The sequence below is a fragment of the Colletotrichum costaricense genome (assembly GCF_030867565.1).
Source record: "Colletotrichum costaricense strain IMI 309622 chromosome Unknown Scaffold_9.1, whole genome shotgun sequence".
Classification (NCBI taxonomy): Eukaryota; Fungi; Ascomycota; class Sordariomycetes; order Glomerellales; family Glomerellaceae; genus Colletotrichum; species Colletotrichum costaricense.
In genome coordinates, this window is record NW_026848238.1 from 2,325,685 (window position 1) to 2,343,288 (window position 17,604).

The 17,604-nt window shown below is 44.8% G+C and overlaps 7 protein-coding genes across 7 annotated transcripts; 2 read left to right on the forward strand and 5 right to left on the reverse strand.

Annotated features, from left to right (window-relative positions):
- Positions 1-326: 326 nt before the first annotated feature.
- Positions 327-3,590, reverse strand: CCOS01_09587 (uncharacterized protein; the record flags this gene model as incomplete). The annotated part of the gene is made up of 1 exon (XM_060457745.1): positions 327-3,590. One exon carries the CDS (start codon positions 3,588-3,590, stop codon positions 327-329), a length of 3,264 nt encoding a protein of 1,087 aa, XP_060312445.1.
- Positions 3,591-4,639: 1,049 nt separating this feature from the next.
- Positions 4,640-5,194, forward strand: CCOS01_09588 (uncharacterized protein; the record flags this gene model as incomplete). The annotated part of the gene is made up of 3 exons (XM_060457746.1): positions 4,640-4,703; positions 4,769-5,051; positions 5,113-5,194. The coding sequence occupies 3 exons, from the start codon at positions 4,640-4,642 to the stop codon at positions 5,192-5,194; spliced, it is 429 nt and encodes a 142-aa protein (XP_060312446.1).
- Positions 5,195-5,396: 202 nt separating this feature from the next.
- Positions 5,397-6,420, reverse strand: CCOS01_09589 (HpcH/HpaI aldolase/citrate lyase family protein; the record flags this gene model as incomplete). Its single annotated transcript, XM_060457747.1, has 3 exons — positions 5,397-6,009; positions 6,061-6,113; positions 6,166-6,420. 3 exons carry the CDS (start codon positions 6,418-6,420, stop codon positions 5,397-5,399), a joined length of 921 nt encoding a protein of 306 aa, XP_060312447.1.
- An 800-nt stretch (positions 6,421-7,220) lies between these two features.
- On the forward strand, positions 7,221-8,579 carry CCOS01_09590 (uncharacterized protein; the record flags this gene model as incomplete). Its single annotated transcript, XM_060457748.1, has 2 exons — positions 7,221-7,298; positions 7,374-8,579. The coding sequence occupies 2 exons, from the start codon at positions 7,221-7,223 to the stop codon at positions 8,577-8,579; spliced, it is 1,284 nt and encodes a 427-aa protein (XP_060312448.1).
- Positions 8,580-8,965: 386 nt separating this feature from the next.
- CCOS01_09591 (uncharacterized protein) lies at positions 8,966-10,090 on the reverse strand (the record flags this gene model as incomplete). Its single annotated transcript, XM_060457749.1, has 1 exon — positions 8,966-10,090. The coding sequence occupies one exon, from the start codon at positions 10,088-10,090 to the stop codon at positions 8,966-8,968; it is 1,125 nt and encodes a 374-aa protein (XP_060312449.1).
- A 994-nt stretch (positions 10,091-11,084) lies between these two features.
- On the reverse strand, positions 11,085-11,693 carry CCOS01_09592 (uncharacterized protein; the record flags this gene model as incomplete). The annotated part of the gene is made up of 1 exon (XM_060457750.1): positions 11,085-11,693. One exon carries the CDS (start codon positions 11,691-11,693, stop codon positions 11,085-11,087), a length of 609 nt encoding a protein of 202 aa, XP_060312450.1.
- Positions 11,694-12,086: 393 nt separating this feature from the next.
- Positions 12,087-13,009, reverse strand: CCOS01_09593 (uncharacterized protein; the record flags this gene model as incomplete). The annotated part of the gene is made up of 3 exons (XM_060457751.1): positions 12,087-12,284; positions 12,348-12,464; positions 12,521-13,009. The coding sequence occupies 3 exons, from the start codon at positions 13,007-13,009 to the stop codon at positions 12,087-12,089; spliced, it is 804 nt and encodes a 267-aa protein (XP_060312451.1).
- Positions 13,010-17,604: the final 4,595 nt, after the last annotated feature.

Genomic DNA, 17,604 nt, shown 5'->3' on the forward strand with positions numbered 1-17,604 from the left:
ATGTCAAATCGCTTGGTCATGATCTTAACAGCCAATGAGAAATTGTGTTCAGATTTTTTGATTGAGGCTATGAGCGGCTGCGCCGGGCACTTTTGCTCCTTTATTGCTACGATCAGAAAACCTTGCTCATATAAGGTATAGAGGGATTATTCAAGGGACTTTGGGATAAAGGTTTATCCACTGGTGAGTTCGTCTCTGAGTCGCTCTTTACGGCCAGATACATTCGAAATTAAGCTTCTATGCTGCTACTATGTACGCGAAGTCCGAGAAGATCTCGCGGGTCGGCTAGCCCTTCCTTCAACCCTGAAAACTCCGAGGTCTCGTGTCTATTCGTACCGTCGAGCTGCGTTGGTTTGCTGTAGCTCTGGCAGCATATCCTTCTTACCAAGAACAATGGCCAGATCAAGAGCCGTCAATGGTGATTCTAATCTCACCAATCTGCCTATTCGGCCGTCGGGACCATCGGTTTTCCCAAGCTTCAGATAACCGTTGCAGCGGCCTTCTAAGTCGCATCCTAGCATCACAAGTCGAGTCACAATCTCAACATGATCATTGGCAACAGCTAGATGGATCGGTTGGAAAAAGGCATACTCGCCGCTCGACCATCGGTTCAAGTCCGCCGGTCCAGACCCGTCGCTCTTCAAGAGCTCGTAAGTGCAGCCGATAGACCCATAAAGACATGCAAAATGCAAGGGGGTCAAACCGAGTGCATGGGTGACGTTGTCCGCTTTCGCCCCCAACTTGAGAAGCGCGTTGGCGGCTGATGGTTGATCGGCCATGACGGCGGCATGTAACGGGCTGCGGCCGTAGTCATCTCCAACGTCTATCGAGGCACCCAAGTCGGCCAGGCCACGGATGACTTCTTTGCTGCCACCGCAGGCTGCGTGGAAGAGAACTGATCGTCCGGCATTGTCTCTGGCGTCGATGTGTTTAGTTGTGCCCATCATCTTGGTCAGTGCGTCTACCGCCTGCATGTTGCCGGTGGCTGCCGCCCGATGCAGCGGAAGCTCGCCTAGATCGTTGATGTGTGGGAACGAGTGCGAGCCGAGGAAATCCTCTTTGATCAAATCAATAATCTTCCGTATCCTGTGATTTGCCAATCCGGCAGGCGCATATGCAGAGAAGAGATGGAGAATGGTCTCGAGTCTTTTTGTCGTGAATTTGTGCAGAATGTCGGGGTCGGTTCCAGAGTAAAACGCGATCTCGGCTTCAGCTTGCAAGACCTCGGTTGTAATACCCTGCAGAATGTCGGGTCTTTTCTTTAAATTTGACTCTCTCTCTTCTTCCAGAAGATATGCAGCGAGGTTGAAGTGTCCATTGAGTACAGCAAGATGAACAGCCATAAAGCCGCTTCTGGTTTGACTCATGGTATTCGCACCTAGCTTCAACAACGTCTTGAGCATGGATAGCGAACCAAGAGTTGCGGCCCAGTGAATGGCTCTGAAGTCGTCAAACTCTTCTGTCCGCAGCTCAAGAAGACCTCTTCGTTGCCTTGCAAGAGACTGGACATCCCTATCACTTCGCGCTCGAACGGCCCGAATCAAATCGGCGTATGGCTTACTTTGCTCAATCTTGACGGCGTGAAGTTCATTTCCAAATCGAATGGCAATGTTGACTGCCGTCTTTGTCCTCACTCCCTCGGGTATGGGGAGTGTCGGTGCTAGCATAAGGGTGAACCTGTCTTGATAGCAACAGCAACGCGTAACTGCGCCGACCTCGTCAAACAGTACGACAGGCTCTTGCGGCTCTGGAGTTCGCCTAGGCGTACTTGACAGAACATCCTCGTCACTTGGTGCAAAGAGAAGTTCAGAAGTACCGGAAACTTCCAGCTGAATAAATCGACGGCCTCTTCTTTGAGACTCTTTGGCGTCGATGGTGATGAAACCCAAGCCTTTTGAGTTTTGGTACGATGCAGGGCCATCTGAAGTAGTAGCAATTTCGGAAAACTCCAGGTAGACGGACTCGAGACTGTTGCCAGTGTAAGGATGCTTCTCGTAGCACACTTCCCACCGTCTCCTGACCCGACGGAGCCCAATGGCAACATCTACGACTGATCGCTGGCTTTGATCAAGTGACATGAAGCGCAAAACGACCATCGCGCGGTTCGAGTGCGGCTCTTTAGTCCGTATCACGGATAGTGTGGTGTCCCATCTTTCCGGCGGATATGCTTCGTGAATGGTGAAGGCAAGATGTGAAACAGCATCCTTTGAGTTGGGCCGAAGCTTTGTTTTCACACTGAGTTCAGGGAGTGCGTAGAATGGGTTTTCCTTTACGTAGATGTTCTCGTACGTCCCCTCAGCGTCATCGAAATGATCCAAAGGAAACAAGATGACAGAGCCCTCTTCAGAGGCAACTCTTGCGAACTGGTCACTCCAAAGTCGTTGTAGAATGATGCAAGGGCTCATCTCCTCGCTGGCAGAGTCGGCCTTGGAGACTATGCAATCCAAAAGAGCGTAGTACTCATCTCCATCCGGCTGTCGGGGGATGAGGAGGATATTCGTTCGGAGCCCTTGATTAGTGACACTGGTTGGCGCACTATCCTGGGATTCTGAAGGAGGTAGAGGTCGCACATGGTCAAAGCCGACCATTGAGAATGAGCTTGGTGAACTTGCAAGCAGGCCGAAGAGGTCATCCGAGGGTTGAACGTCCTCTGGCAGCCCCCAGAGAAACAAGGACTGGTCATCGCTCTCTTTGAGGATCTCTTCTTGCAGACGCGTGAAAGCGCGGTCACCTTCACCGTAGAGCAAGGGCATGTTTACCTTGAACAATCCTATCAGGCAGTATGCTTTGTCTTCCGGTCGCGTCGTCTGTCGATGCCCTGCCCATCGCATCTTATTCGCGACACTGATGTCGCTGAGATATGATGTACCAGAGAGCACCTGCTCGTCAATGCCAGTAATCCTGGCAAGCAGCTGGCAAAAGACATTTCTCGACTGCTTTTTGTTGATATAAGACCAGTCCCCGGCGTAGAACTCAACAGTCTTTGGCGCAATGAGCTCCTGCAACGTCCATCCTCGGGTAAACCACCGACTATTCTGGAAACTCGAATCCTTGGCAAACGGGCTCTGCGCGTAAACTGGCTCCACGTCGGAGAGGAACGCGTAACAGATGGCTGCCTTTTCGTACCAACGGTACATGGAGTTGATGGACTCCGACAACTCGGCGCTGCTAGTCTTGTCGATGCAGCAGGTGTCGGCCCAGAGGTAGCGGTGGCGATGGCTCTTGGCCAGGTTGGCTGCATCTCGTATCTTGCGGAAGCCGTTGGTGGAGCGGATCTGGTCGGCCGCATCCGCGGAGCCCGACCCCGGACCGGGTGCCGTGTCCGAGGCCAAGCCGAGCGCTTGGAAGCTTTGGAACGTGACTTCGTCGCTGCCCCAGGTGTGAGACAGGATCGCATACTCCTCCTGGGGGTCGCCCTGCACTTCGACGAGTTTGAGGCTATCGGTGTCAATAAGCCACATCTCGAATCGGCTGCCTGGCGGAGGCGAGCGTCGAAAAGGTGTAGGTAGGATGCTAAGGTTGAGGCGCCGATCGTCAGCTGAACTCAAGTCAAACGAGAAGAAGATGATTTTATTTTGGTAGAGAGACATGATTGGCCCGGCTCCCTGCAGCTAAGCTAGATCTTCAGTCCTTGAGAACACCTTAGGTGCGTCATTTACCAACAGCCGCGAAGTATTTGGAGGATACATTAAATGCCTAGATCTCATTGCAAAAGACTATCGGAGTCACTGTTCAACACAACTGTGCTATTTGAAATGCGACTAAGAGTCAATGACAATTTGTCGACTAGAACTCTAGCAGTGCTACAGAAGCCTAAGTCGAATGGCGAGTGTCCACAAGAGCCCTGTCTTAAAATGGGGGAGACTCTTCAACGCCCCAAAGATCAGTATTAAGCTTAAGAGCTGGTCCTTAAGACTAGGTAAAACGCGCTAAGAAGCGAATGCTATTACAAGACGTGGGATACCGAAGCGACGTCGTGGGCCTTAACATTCAGATTTATGATGTGAAATTCAGTTTCGCTGCCCATGGAAGAGTGTCGGATCCGGAGATCTTATCCCCTGACGAGCGGCTGAGCAGCCAATCGCAATTTTCCTCTTGCTGCATATCACCCCGCCGCGCAGTTTGATCTTCAAGGAGGTTCAAATACTCCCCTCGACGAATTGCAATGGCGATGGTTTCTAACCGTGGGATTTTGGAGTTCTTTCTCCCTGTCATCCCCACCCAGAACACCAGTGACCCTAGCCAAGGAGAACAGGGGTTCATCCGAGGAGCTCGCAGCGTCGCTTCATTCCCATGTTTTGAAACTTCATTCGATCTTCGAAACCGGTCATGCCCAGGTAACACAGGTGCTCAGCCATCTTTTCAGGCCTTCCAAGGCGGTCATCGCATCATCCCAGGCCACACGATGGCAGATGCAGCGCTTCTGTCAGCCCAACTATAAGATGGCACCTGTCGTGTCGCTGTCAGTTCATGTCACATAGTTTCAACTCATCAACAGCGAAACTGCCATCCGATACAACAACTTTTCTTCTTTAGACCTGGTGTCATCTTTATTTGAGCTTATCTCAAGTCTTTGCGCCCATTTTCCTTTCACAGTTCTTCTCAAGATACCCATTTGATTCACCCCAATCCACACAAAATGTACGCCCAACAAGTTCTCGTCACTTTCCTGATGGCCACCAGCGCCACTCTCGCTAGCGCAAGTAAGTATAATCTTCTCGACAACCACAGTCATCCCATCTTTGTCTAATTAGACGACCGCCTTTAGGAAGCATCGAAAGACGCCAATTGCTTGGAAACCTCGGCAGCCTCTCGTGCAACGTCGCAAGACTCCAGATCTTAGGCGCCCTTGGCAATACCGAGGACGCTGTCTCCCAAATCACCGATACAACAGTCCAGGACGCTGCCAATGCTGGTCTCCAACAAGCACGAGGCGGCATCGCACAAATTGCAAAGTCCATCGTCAGCGGCGCTGCACCGCCCGCGGCTAGCCGTGATGAGGTAGCAGCCGGACTGGCTGCAGCGGGTACCGCTCTTTCTGGGGGCGATGCGTGCGTATCCTTGTCTCATCATGTGCAAATCGAGGATTGCAATGGCTAACAACCTGTATAGGAGCGACCAAGCCGTAGCTGATGCGCAAGCGGGACTTGATAAGTCTGTAAAGGCTGGTCAAGATGTCGTTGCGAACTGCTAAACAGTAGATGTTGGATTGATGGAGCTGAGCTCGGCAAATGACGAAAATGAGGCATAAGACAGCAGCAGGACTAGCGCATGCATTAATACCACCATGATCAACTATTCAAAACTATCTCTCTTCACTCCAAGCATATTCTCTCTTATCGGTGAAACCTGCAACTCTATGCGACGTCTGCCCGAGCCACTTTCGCAAGATGGAACTATCTCGTCGTTCCAATCAGTTCCCTCGCCTGTTGCAGGTCCTGTGCCATGGTACCCAAGTGAACCACGTCGGCCGAGACCATGATTAGACTCATCCGCTCCGCCGCCTTCTTCAGGACCTCTGGACTTCCGTAAGGAGGCCCGCTAAACGCAAAGCCCGCATAAGGCTTATCGTGCTTGTCAATGGTATCAAAGAATAGCTTCGACGCCTTGACCCATTCAGGTTCAGAAGCTCCAATCCCTCCCGTCTTGGCCTCGAGGTTCATGCTGACTCGGGCATCAAGAGTGCCAAACCAGACGATGTCGATATCTGAACCGCAAGCCGTCAGAATCTCATCGAGATTCTTGGCAGCTTGGGCTGACTCGATCTGAATCATAATGGCGGCCTGATCATTGAGACACTTGTGCAGGTCGCGGTGGTCATAAGGAGTATCGGTAAGACCGGGCACAAGACGGAAGGGCGGTAGGGATCGAGTGCCGTTCTGCGCAGTGCCGAACTTGGCGGCGGCAATGGCATGTTCTGCTTGTTCAACTGTCTCGACTTGAGGGATGACGATGCTGGCGCCGGCATCGAGAGCATTGCCAATGGTAGCGTGATCGTGGCCGGGGAGGCTGCGCAGTTGTATCAGCATGAAAGTCTGAGAAGACGTACGACAGACATACCGAACGAATGGAATAGTGCGGCCTTGGCTCATGAAAGAAGCCTCGTGAACCATCTACGCGGCGTCAAAAAACTCTTCGAGATTAATGCAGTGATTCTTTGAGTACCGTCGTCATGGTTTCCGTGTTGCATGGGGTATGCTCCCAATCAATCCATACGGCATCGAAGCCCATAGGGGCCAAGTACCGGGTAATGGGGATGGAGCTCAACCCTGCGTAGTAACAAAGCAGTGGCGGAATCTTCTTTGCGTGGGCGTCCCGGATGGCTTGACGGGCTTTGTGAGGCTGGAAAAGCGAAGGAGCAGCATAGGCAGCCATGCCTTGTGAAGGGGTACTCTTATATTCGTCTCTGAAGGTTACCATGGTGGAAATTCGAAGTTTTTACCGTTTCTCGGAATGATGTTTGGTGAAAGTTCTGGATGATTTCAGTTCGATAGGTCTCAAATACTCGTCTTGATTGTGTCATCTTATAACCTGTTCTACTAAACATCATCCATCAACATCCCACGCCCTTCGAATCTCCAACATCAGTGCGCGCGAACAAGTTTACGTGAGACCATCAAAGCAGGTTCCGGATTTCCTGGTTGAGTTACCGACCGATAATTTTCCTAGTCTGAGCAATCAGTGAAAGATGATATCGGTCTTCGAGATGTCCGTTGAGACGCCGGGCAGGAAGAATATCGTACAACGCCTCACCATCGCTACTTTGAATTCTTTAGGTGAGCCGAGGCGCCGAGGTAAGCTATCAGAAATAAGGATCTTGAGGGATCTGCATATGCAGCTGTTGAGGCTCACATATCTATTTCCATACGGCTGTCTCGTCGAACTTCCAGAGTCCTAGCTCCTGGGAAAGGTGGTTGGACCAAGCTAGTGCGACTTCCGAGACACTGTGGTGGCTTACGGCTAGACTAAAATCTGACAGGCGTCGGGAAGTTTTATGTCATAAAGCCGCTGCCGAAGGAGTCGGAGAGACTTTCGTGGATCCCTTTGTTGTCATCTCACAAGAGCACTCACTCCAAAAACCTCAAGTTCATGCTATCAAATCCATTTCTCTCATGCAAGACTTTCAAAAATCGATAAGGCGGTCCTAATTACATCATTTTCATTCATTACCAACCTCAAACGAGAATTTTCGCTTAGTCCAACATTGGCGCCATACCCCCATGTCTCCCGAAGCACTGCCAAGCGAGCAATCCAGCGATCATGTTTCGCGGTCGCCTTCTCCCAACCAGGCACTTCAGGTAAGTCGTAAACAGCCATTTTGCGGATATAGTTGTGTCACACGTGCCGTCTAGCTAACATAATGCCCAACTTAGACCCGCCGAGAGCGCAACCGCGAGGCCCAAAAAGTCTTTCGCAAACGCAAGCAAGCTGCGGAGGAGATCCAGGCAACCCGTCTGCAGCATCTAGAAACTACCGTCGCCAAGATGAGCACCGCGGTCGTTGAGCTTGTCGACTGGATGCTGGACATTGAGGCGCTGAAGCAGGAAGTAGGGGTCTTGACGCGTATCCAGGAGATGGTGGCGCACGTGTTGGCTTTGGCTGACGATGCTGTGGCGTTGGAGGATGAGCTTCCGAAGAGGAGGAAGAGGAAGCTTAGAGAAGCGAAGCGAACTTCGATACAAAGTCTCGACCCCAAAGATCATGCTGGTACGGGCATAGAAGAGGAGAATCCTTGTGCTATAGATAACACATCTCACGTGGCGTCTTCTCCGCAGGCAAACCCTCCGGCACCAGATCCTCCGACCCTGACACCAGACGACCAAATCCTATCCCATCTAACATCCTTAGCCTGCCGCCCAACCTCAGCCTCACTACCCCCATCCCTAGGAACCTTCCACTGCGGCTCAACAACCACTCTCTGCCCAGACTCCTTCAGCTTCCGCCTCACACACACCTGCTTCACGCTAGGCTACCTCGTCCTCAGCAAATCCCTCGACTCGCCTCTCCCTCACGGAGAGGAACCGCGCATCTTCAGTTCAACACTAAGATACCGTAACAGGGACGATATAATCACGAAAATGAGGTGGCTGGTCGGACCAGGCCAACATGAACTTCAGCAAGCCGCAGAATTACCCATGGGAGGGCGCTGGTACGGCGACGAATTCAGCTCCGAGGACCTGTCGCCGGAGAACCTCGACCTCTTTGAGAAGACGGCGCTAGCGGATGCTCGGCAGACGCGGTTCCTAAGCGTTGCTGGTCTTGAGAGGCAGCTTATTGCGCTTGGTGCTCGGGTGGTGGATAAGGAGACGCTGGAGCTGAGGATGAGTGGGCCTTTGAAGTTGACTTCGGACGCGGGAAAGAAACGGTCTTTGGCGTCGGAGAGTTGGAGTTTTGTGGATTATTTCCCGCAGACGTTGCAGACAAGGTCGAAGAATACGTTTACGGTGCAGTTGAATATCACGCTGCTGATTGCTAATTTGTCGAGGTGTGCGGTGTGTCTCATGAAAGGGCCAGGGTTCCCGAGGGATAAACTGAACAGGGCGATAGAAGATTCTGTGGTCATGGTTAATAGTGGTTGAAGTGAATTATTTCGCAGACGTTTGGCTCTCTCAGGTCATCGGCGTGATTGACATGGAGATCCTGCATTGGGGGCGCCTTGGGAGACAGAGTTGGGATTGTCACTTGCAAGCGACTTTTGCCCATGGATTGCCTGTCGGATGAGAGACGTCACTTATACTATGGAAGTAGGCGTTTCGTAATCGTCAAAGTCACATTTCTGGCTACCTGAGTACACATCCTGAACCCCATATCCTGGATAGCACGACCCGCTGCGTTTGATCAGCTTTTCGGGAATGGTCGCTCCAAAACCAGGCCACCTTGATAAACCTCGTATGCCATGTGTCACTTGAAGATATCTGGGGAGCAGTGTGCACAAAATCTCAAAGCTTTGTGCTCGCTAGCCCATTCACTCCGTCTCATCCATTGGTTCTCCATCAGTGCCAGCTGCCTGCTCCTCAGGATTGTCCACGTCCTCCTCATCCTCCAGATTGTCTTGAACGCCAGCGCTATCGTTGTTCACCATCTCTGCGATCCTAGCCTCCTCTGTAGCAGCCTGCTGCGCCGCGGCAGCAGCCTTGGCTTCAGCGTGAATCCTCTTCTTCTTGTTGAACTTCTCGATGTCTGCAAGGGTCTTGCCCGCAGCTGCTCGGGCAGCGGCGCCAGTTCGATTGGCATACGGGAGCTCGAATGCAGCATTGGAGACTGCCTTGATGCCTATTTGAAGAGACTTGGCCTCGGCTAGGATTCCGTCGCGGATATCCCTGTCGCCCTTGCTTGTGGTCTCAAGTTCGTTCACTGAGTCGATGAACGTCTTGACCATGTGCTGTAGAGTCATATGGCGAGCTGTGAGGAGGTTGAAGGCGGCCTTGGAGATGTAGCAATTATCATCATCCGCGAGTGTCTCTTTTCCAGGCACATTGCTGGAGGGTCCGAGTCTCTGGGTAGGCTGTGTGCCGAGGTCGGGACTGGCTCTGTCTTCGATGAGCTGTTCGAGGACTTCGTAGGTCTGGCCGACGAATGGGCTTCTTTTGTACGACCTGCTAGCTATGGGCATGTCATCCGAGTCGGTGCTACCAGCATCGACCGTGGCACCAGTCTCGATATCGTCATCGGTCTCGATAGTCGCAACCGGCTCTCCGTCTTCTGTGTCCTGGATGGGAGACTTCGAGGGCTCCTCAACTTCGGGCTCAACAGCGTGACGCTCAGATTGAATTGTCGAGGTCTTCATGAACGGGTGATTTGGCTTGTGAGGTCGAGGGAAGGAGGCGAGCGGCGATGGAGTCATCAGCTTCGGGCTGTCCTGCTTTCGGTTTTTGCGCCAGCCCGATGGGTGAATATTGAGTTTCGTTTTCTTAGAAGGCTTCGGGGACTCTGGGGTCTGATTCCTTTTCATTGACCTCTTTCTCTTTTTTCTCTCGACGGAAGGAGAGTTCTCGGCCGCATATCTCGCGCTCAACATGTGAGACGACGGAATGACCGCGGCTTCGTCCTCGGGCGAGGAAAGAATCGGAATGACTGATTCTTTCGCCATCTCGGGCCAAACGTTGATACTTCACTGCGATGAGAAGGTCAACTTATTTGTGTTGGAGTAAAGCTCTGCGGGAGAGTGAGTCTCGCGGTGCGATGAGGTTGCCTGGGTGTTGTGGAATTTGTGATCCCAAAGGAATAGTGAAAAAGCAAGGCTGTCGAAGAGACTTGGTGTCAGAAAGAGAAAAGTTTGACAGTGATCGCTGAGGAATCATGGAATATTGGTGCCTATCTTGTCAAGTGATCTGAGAAGAAGCGCGGAAAGCCGAAGTTGTGTGAAGTGACGAAGGGGCAAGAAGGAGCAGCTAATGACAAATTGAGGAGGGAAAGGGTGAAAAGCCTTTGGTAAGAAAAGCGCGGCAAGAGACACTTTGAAAAGATGACAAGACTAGTCAAAATAGAGCAATGGTCTATGGGTTTTGATGAGGATTTAGTGCGACGGTGAGAGGGTTGAGTGAAGTGAAAGGTGAAGGACGGCGAAGGTGAGTTGACAGTGGGTCATGTGACATACAAATATGAGATATCTGAGGCATCTGGGGGAGAATCAGGTCTCTCTATCGCTCCTTCCGGTGGAAGACGAAGAAGCCCACTATAGAAGGTACGTTTGTTCTGCTTTTGATTTTCCGAGCCCGTCTGCGACTGCCTAAAATCAAAAGTTTGGATCGCGAGGCCTCACGAACATGACATTGTAACATCTCCACTCCGGCGGTGAGACAGACGTGTGACTGTGAGCGGTCACTCGATGGGACCCAGATGTAAGCCACGACTGACAGGTTTCAAACCTGAACAGTGAAGGCTCATCGTGGCAAGTAAGCAATGAAGGAAAAGTTTGTGTCTCATGGGAAAAGCTCGATGATACCACCCAACGAGTCGGAGAATTGAAGACTAATGTACGAGAAAGCTGCCGGTTACTAGATGCTGGCAATCCATACTGTTTCGCCTGTTTACTCGCCTGCTCGCTCTTATCCGAGATACTCCATGATCATTCCTCCTCTGTACTAAAAAGCCGGATCTTTGCCCTTCTCAAGCGCCACCGCCGTATCATGCATCTCCTCCAAGGCCATGTCAATGATGCGGGCCTGAATCGATTCCGCCTCCAGCGAGTCCTCCGTATCCTTCATCCAGCTTGCGGAAAGTTGCTGTGCAGCCTTGATTCGCGCCATATGAAGCCTGTAGGCTGACTTGGAGATCGTCATCTGGTCGTCTTCTTCGGCCTGCTTCTTCTTCTCGCGCTGGTTCTGCAGCTGGGCTTGCTCCTTGAGACGGCGGAGAGCGAGGGCTCGGGCGACAGTCTTGACGGCGTCGGTGCGCTTCTCGGGAGCAATGTTCTCGATGATGTAGGTCGCGACTTCCTTGGCGGTGTCTTCAGGTCGCTTATGGTGCTCTGCTTCGTGCTCCTCTTGTGGCGTGGGGAAGTAGAAGTGACGGCAGGAGATCGTTCGGCGCGGAATTTGAAATTGTTGGGTGTCGATATCCATGGGCATAGTCGAAGATGCGCCCATCTCCGAGGGGGCTCTGGAAGCTGCCATTGTACGCTCGCTCTCACTGCCAGAGAAGGACATTTGCGAGTGAGGGTCGGGCCAAGGGAATGGGCCTTTGTCGTTCATTGTTCTTACTTTGTTGACCCGGTATATTGGTGTAGCTTTGACTATCGAAAATTCTTTGATTGAGAGAGATTGTTTCTGCGGTTCTTTCTTAGCTAAACCTTTTGTGAAAAGAGAGGGGTCTTGTCCTTGATATCTGCCTTTGCCGGGCGGTGCTGTCTAATAGGCACCGCCTTCGAGTAACTTGGTGGATAGGTCGAGGAAGAAGCCTATGGTATATGAACCCGTCCGCTCAGTCAAATCACGGTGTATAGACGACTCTGTCCCATAATAGGAAGGCCATCAATCAAAGCGAGATCAAGAAGCATCGAGTAGTTCTCATTCAGTGCTCACTGGGGCCTTTCCATTGATACATCATGTCTCGTCTTGGTTCTCTTCAGAATTGTATGCATGGAATCACTCCAAGTCCCTCTCGTCTCCGGTATCCCCGCTCATAGTCTCATCAACCTCCTCAATCGCCTCTGCGTCTTCATCCTCTTCGCCACCATCACCCTGTTCGGCATTGTCCTGAGCTGCAAGAGCCGCCTCTGCAGCCAACTTCCTCTCCTTGCGGACATCCCCTGGTGTGGGAATGCCGTGCTTACTCTTCTTGTGCTGTTACGTTCATGTCAGCTTCTCCTCTAAGGTAGATTGTGGTTGTGGCTTAGCTGAACTTACTCTGTAGAGAGTGCACGCAGAGGTGTACCTCTTCGCCTGATTGCAAACATCACACCCGTACATATCTTTGCCGCGCTTTCGGCCCCGGGGCTTCCCAGTCACGGCAGCTTTGCCTGTCTGGACGATTGCGCGAGCAAGGACAGCAGCTTGACTGGAGATAATTCCTCCTGTACCGATGATAAACTCATGTCAGTCTGAGGCTGGGCCGTGGCAACGTTGTTGCTGTTGTTAGAGCTGCACGGGGCGTCAGAGCGAATGCCGGTAAGGTCGAAGTTGTTGGGATCGAGTCCCATTCTGCGAAGACGCTCCTCAATTGAGACATCTTCATCTCCGTCGTCGGCAATGAAATGGTAAGGCTCAGGAAAGGGGGAGAGGCCCTGCTCGAGGCTACCAGAGATGCGACCCCAAGCGGTCGTTGTACGTATAATCAGCGCATTGAGGCCGAGGTTTCTGGTGTCTTGTTCCATGAGAATTGCCAGGGTCAGCTGTCGCTCGAAGGTTCTCGTTGCTCTGGGAAGCTCATAGTCCCCACGCTGAAATCGCTGCTGAATAAGTCGCAGTGCGGCCACGGTAGTATCACGAATACTGTTACGGGTTGCGCCGGTAGCGAGTTGCTGCATGTGAATTGCACGTGCGAGGTTTGTCTCCAGCTGAAATGACATTGTTCTGGAATGATCTGTTAGCTTAGATGGAAGATACAATTAGATTGAATGAAATGGGGATAGGGAAACATACGCGTTTGATTTGTTTTGTTACGTAAACAAAAACGGCGGCCAGTAGGTAGATGGGTGGACGTGGAAAACCTACCCGGGTTAGGGGGGGGTTTGAAAAGAGGTGGCCTATAGTATATGCGTACCCCACAGTACTAATTCAGAACACTATATCGGCAGAATAGTCTAACTATATATAATACATTATATAATACTATCTAGTATACGATTAAAGGGGTAATAATATACCTCTAGCTATAGCGCCTATATAAGTCGAGCATAGTGCTTTAAACAGGGTAATAATACGTATATTTTAATTAGTTTAATTACTTTAGTAAGATCTACGTAATAACTATAATAATTAATTAATATTCTAAGCTAGTAAAGTAAAAGGATATTAGTAGTAGGTAAAAAAGGCCTGTCCGTATAATAGCTATTAATATAGGTAATAATTATTAGACTACTTAGGAAATATACTTCGAAATATAGACCTCTCTATTATAGCATTTAATACTTCTTATATTTATAATTAATATAAGTAGTTAAAAAATAAATATTTAAAATAAATATATATATAAAAATTATTTATAATATAAGGTAATTAATATTATGTAGGCCTTTATTCCTCTATTACCCCGATTTTAAGGTATATATAATAATAACTAGGGGAAATTTTTTGCGGGTTACTAGGAAATCCTTATATAACGATAGATACGCTATACGTAAGGTAAAGTATAAGACTTAACTAAGATACTAAATTATAGATATAATTTTTTAATTATAAACCTCTATTATTAAATATTATCGTTATTCTTTCTATTTTACCTAAACTAACGAGGGGCTACGGCTCCCTTTTACCTAAGCTCGCGAGGCTATAGTTCCCTTTTAAACTACTATCGCTACTACTAAGTACCCTCTTTAATATTAGGATTAAATATATTAAGCTACTAAGTAATTTATTAATTAGTAAGATACGTAAAGTATACCTAGGTAAAAATTATATATTTATATTCTATACGAACTTAGCTATCGTAACTAGGAAGACCTCTTATATATAGGTAAAGTTAATAAGAATACTTTAGATAGTTAGAGCTTACTTATTACTAATAGTAATACTTTGCTAATACTAAGTAATAGCCTTATTATATAGCTATATTTAAAAAGCTCGCTACTTAGTCTTATACTTATCCTTCTAACTTATACTATATAGTAGGCTATAAGGGGGTAGTAGAGAGTTAGGGTAGTATAAAAAGAGAACCTTAACTTTATAGCGTAGTAAAATAGCGCAAATAGGAGCATTATTAGCTATATTAAATAAGTAATTAGAGCTATAAAAAAAAGGAAGAATAAGTAAAGTAATTAAAACTTACTTCGTAACTTCGAATATTATTTTTAAGATAGATATCTTAATATTACTAATAGTGCTAATATTAATACCGTTTATATTAATAGTCTAACGGTTAAAAGCCTCTAGATATTTACTAAATCCCTTATTCTAGTACTATTCGGCTTTACTTATATTCTCGTCCTATATCTATCTATACTCTAAGAGTATACTACCGTTACCCTCTAATATAGTAAAAATGCGTTAAGTAGCGATATAGTATATTTCAAAAGCTCTTAAATTAATACTTTTAATACTAATACCCTTAAGCACTATATATTAAACTAAAATCTCGCTCTTAGTAATAGATTTAAGAAATAGCGGGGCTTAGAGCGTATTTACTATCTATTAATAAATACTATTAATAAGTATAATAAAAAGTTAATACTAAGTAATATTTAGCGTACCTTAGTTTGTTAGAAAAACGGATATTTAAGAATTTATAAGTAATAAAAATATTATTAATATATTAAAGTGTTACTTATAAGGTGTATATATTTATTAATAATAGATATATAGCTATATATAATAAGTGAGGTAAGTATATAGGTAAGGATTATAACTTTACCTAACGCGTTTAGTAAAATTTAGTATATAATTACGACGCCCTTAACTTAGTATATTAACCGTATTACTATGGTATTAAAAATAAATAATTAAAAATCGTTAGTAAATTTATTTTATATATATTTATATAACCTCTATAATAAGCTAAGGTAAGTATTAATTACTTTTCGTTCGTTAGTACGTCTCTCTTAAAGTATAGTTTACTTAGACTAGAAATAACTTACTCTTAGGTAACCTAACTTAAAATATAAATTCGTACTCTCGAATTAAATACTTAAAAAGAAATTAGACCCTAGATATCCTATCCTTATTAGATACTATCGTAGGCCTTAGTATCTAATATAGTACCCCTAGTTTTACCTTTTTTCTCACTAGATCCTTTCTTATTAAGATTATTAAAAATATTATTAAGCTCTAGTATTTTCTCTTAAACTATATTATATTTTTTAATAAGAGTATTTAGTACCTTAATAGGTCCGAGAAAAGCCTTAATTATAATCTTTAATTTAATTTCTAATATATATTAGTATTCTAACTAATTATTTTTTTATTATAATACTAATTATTACTTATTACTATTATTATAATCTAAAAAAATTACGGCCTTGCTCTTTAACTTATTAAAACCTATATACTAAATTACCTTTTTAAGAGCTATAAATCTCTTATTCTTTTCTTTTATATTCTTAATAATTAGTTTACTAACCTTAGAGTTCGGTATATAGCTAGTACTTTATTTATTAATATTAAGTAATCTTAAGTATAATTAAATAAATACGTTCTTTTTATTAATAATACCTCTCTTTTTAAAAATAAAAAACCTAAAGCCGCGTATAATTTAGTACTACTTTTTTACTATAAGGGCCCGGGTATTACCTCTATTTTTAATCTACTTATTTATACGTACTCTAAGTTACTTAGGGAATTTATTTTCGTTTTTATATATTATAAAGGAGCTAATAAAAAGTAATTTACTATACTACTTTATATCTAAGCTATTTTTACTTATACCCTTAAGTATCTTAAAAAAGGCATAGTAACTTAGTATTTTAAAAAATAAAGTTGCTATTTAAATCTCGGGGATAAATAGTATAAATATAAAAGACGTAATAAAAGAGGACTTATTAACTATATTATTAAACTTAAAATATCTTTATATAGTAAAAGTTTCCTAAAGTAAGCGTAGTTACTAAAGTTAGAGTAAGAGGGCCGTAAAAATAAAAAATAGAGAGTAATACTGGGCTAGTACGGTAAGTACTATAAATATTTAAATTAAAAAATTAGTAAAGTATATAAAATAAAAAGTAAGGATTATTACTTAAATTTCGATTTTAAAATCGTAAGATATGTTTAATATATAAATATAAAAAGAAGATTTAATATTTAAAGTTAATAATAAAGAGATATAGATATAGTATGTGTAAATAGAAAAGAAGCTAAAGTTAAAGATAATAAAAGGGTAGAAATCGTAAATACTTATTATAAAAAAAGAGTATATAGCTAAGGTTAAGAAAGAAGGTATATTCTAAAGTTACGGTTAACTAATTATTAATATACTCTAGAGTATAATAGTAAGAATGCCCTTATTTAAATTTATTAAAAAGATTAGTAGAATTATTATTTTAAAACTTACTTATTCTTACATACTCGAAATCCCTTATAATCTCTATTAATAATAAATAAGTTTACGTTTATTCTATTTTTTTAATTTAATAATTTTAACTTAAAAGCTTACGTAGCTACGATTTCTTTTACTTTTTAATTAATATTTTAAAATAATAAATAAATCGTCTAGGTAAAAGTTACCTACTTTCTATTCTAATCTCGCTCTATTTTTAGCCCTTTTTTTTATTTAATAATTAATATTTATACTCTTATAATCTCTCCTTTTTTAATTTCTCCTTTTTTAACTTCTCCTCCTTTAACCTCTCCTAATACTATAATTTACGCTAATAAATATATAAAAAATATAATAAATAATATTTTAAATCCGTAATAGCTAAAAGTTTAATAGTATTTCTAAGCGTAAGCTTAACTTATCCTTATAAAGCTTAGTATTAGCCCCGAGGGCAGAGTATTAAAGAGCGTAGGGGCCTAAGCTACTTTAACTAGTCTAGTAAAAATAGGGTAGTATTAAAGGTTAGTAAGATATAGCGGGATATACTAGTAAAAAGCCTATTTAAAACTAAGTAAGGCTATAAAATTATTAGTAATACTATATTATTATAAGTAAGATCGAGTATAGTAATATTAATACTTAGGGTTAGAAATAAACTACTTAGCTAGTTAGCGTTTAAAGTAAATACTAAATACTAATAGTATAAAATAATAGTAACTATATTTTAGTTAGTAAAAATATAAGCTTAGATAAGGCTACGTAAGGAGTAGTATATTTCGAAGTAAATTAATTTTTAAACCTATACTTAAAAGCGTAGCTAATAATACTCTTAGGCTACTAGGTAAAATTATATAGATTTAGTAAGATAAGTTATTAAGGGATAGGTTTAATAGAGTACTATAGCGGTACTAATAAAATAAGAAAGTAATTATAATTAAGAGGCATTACGTAACATATTTAAAATAGGGGAAAGGCAAA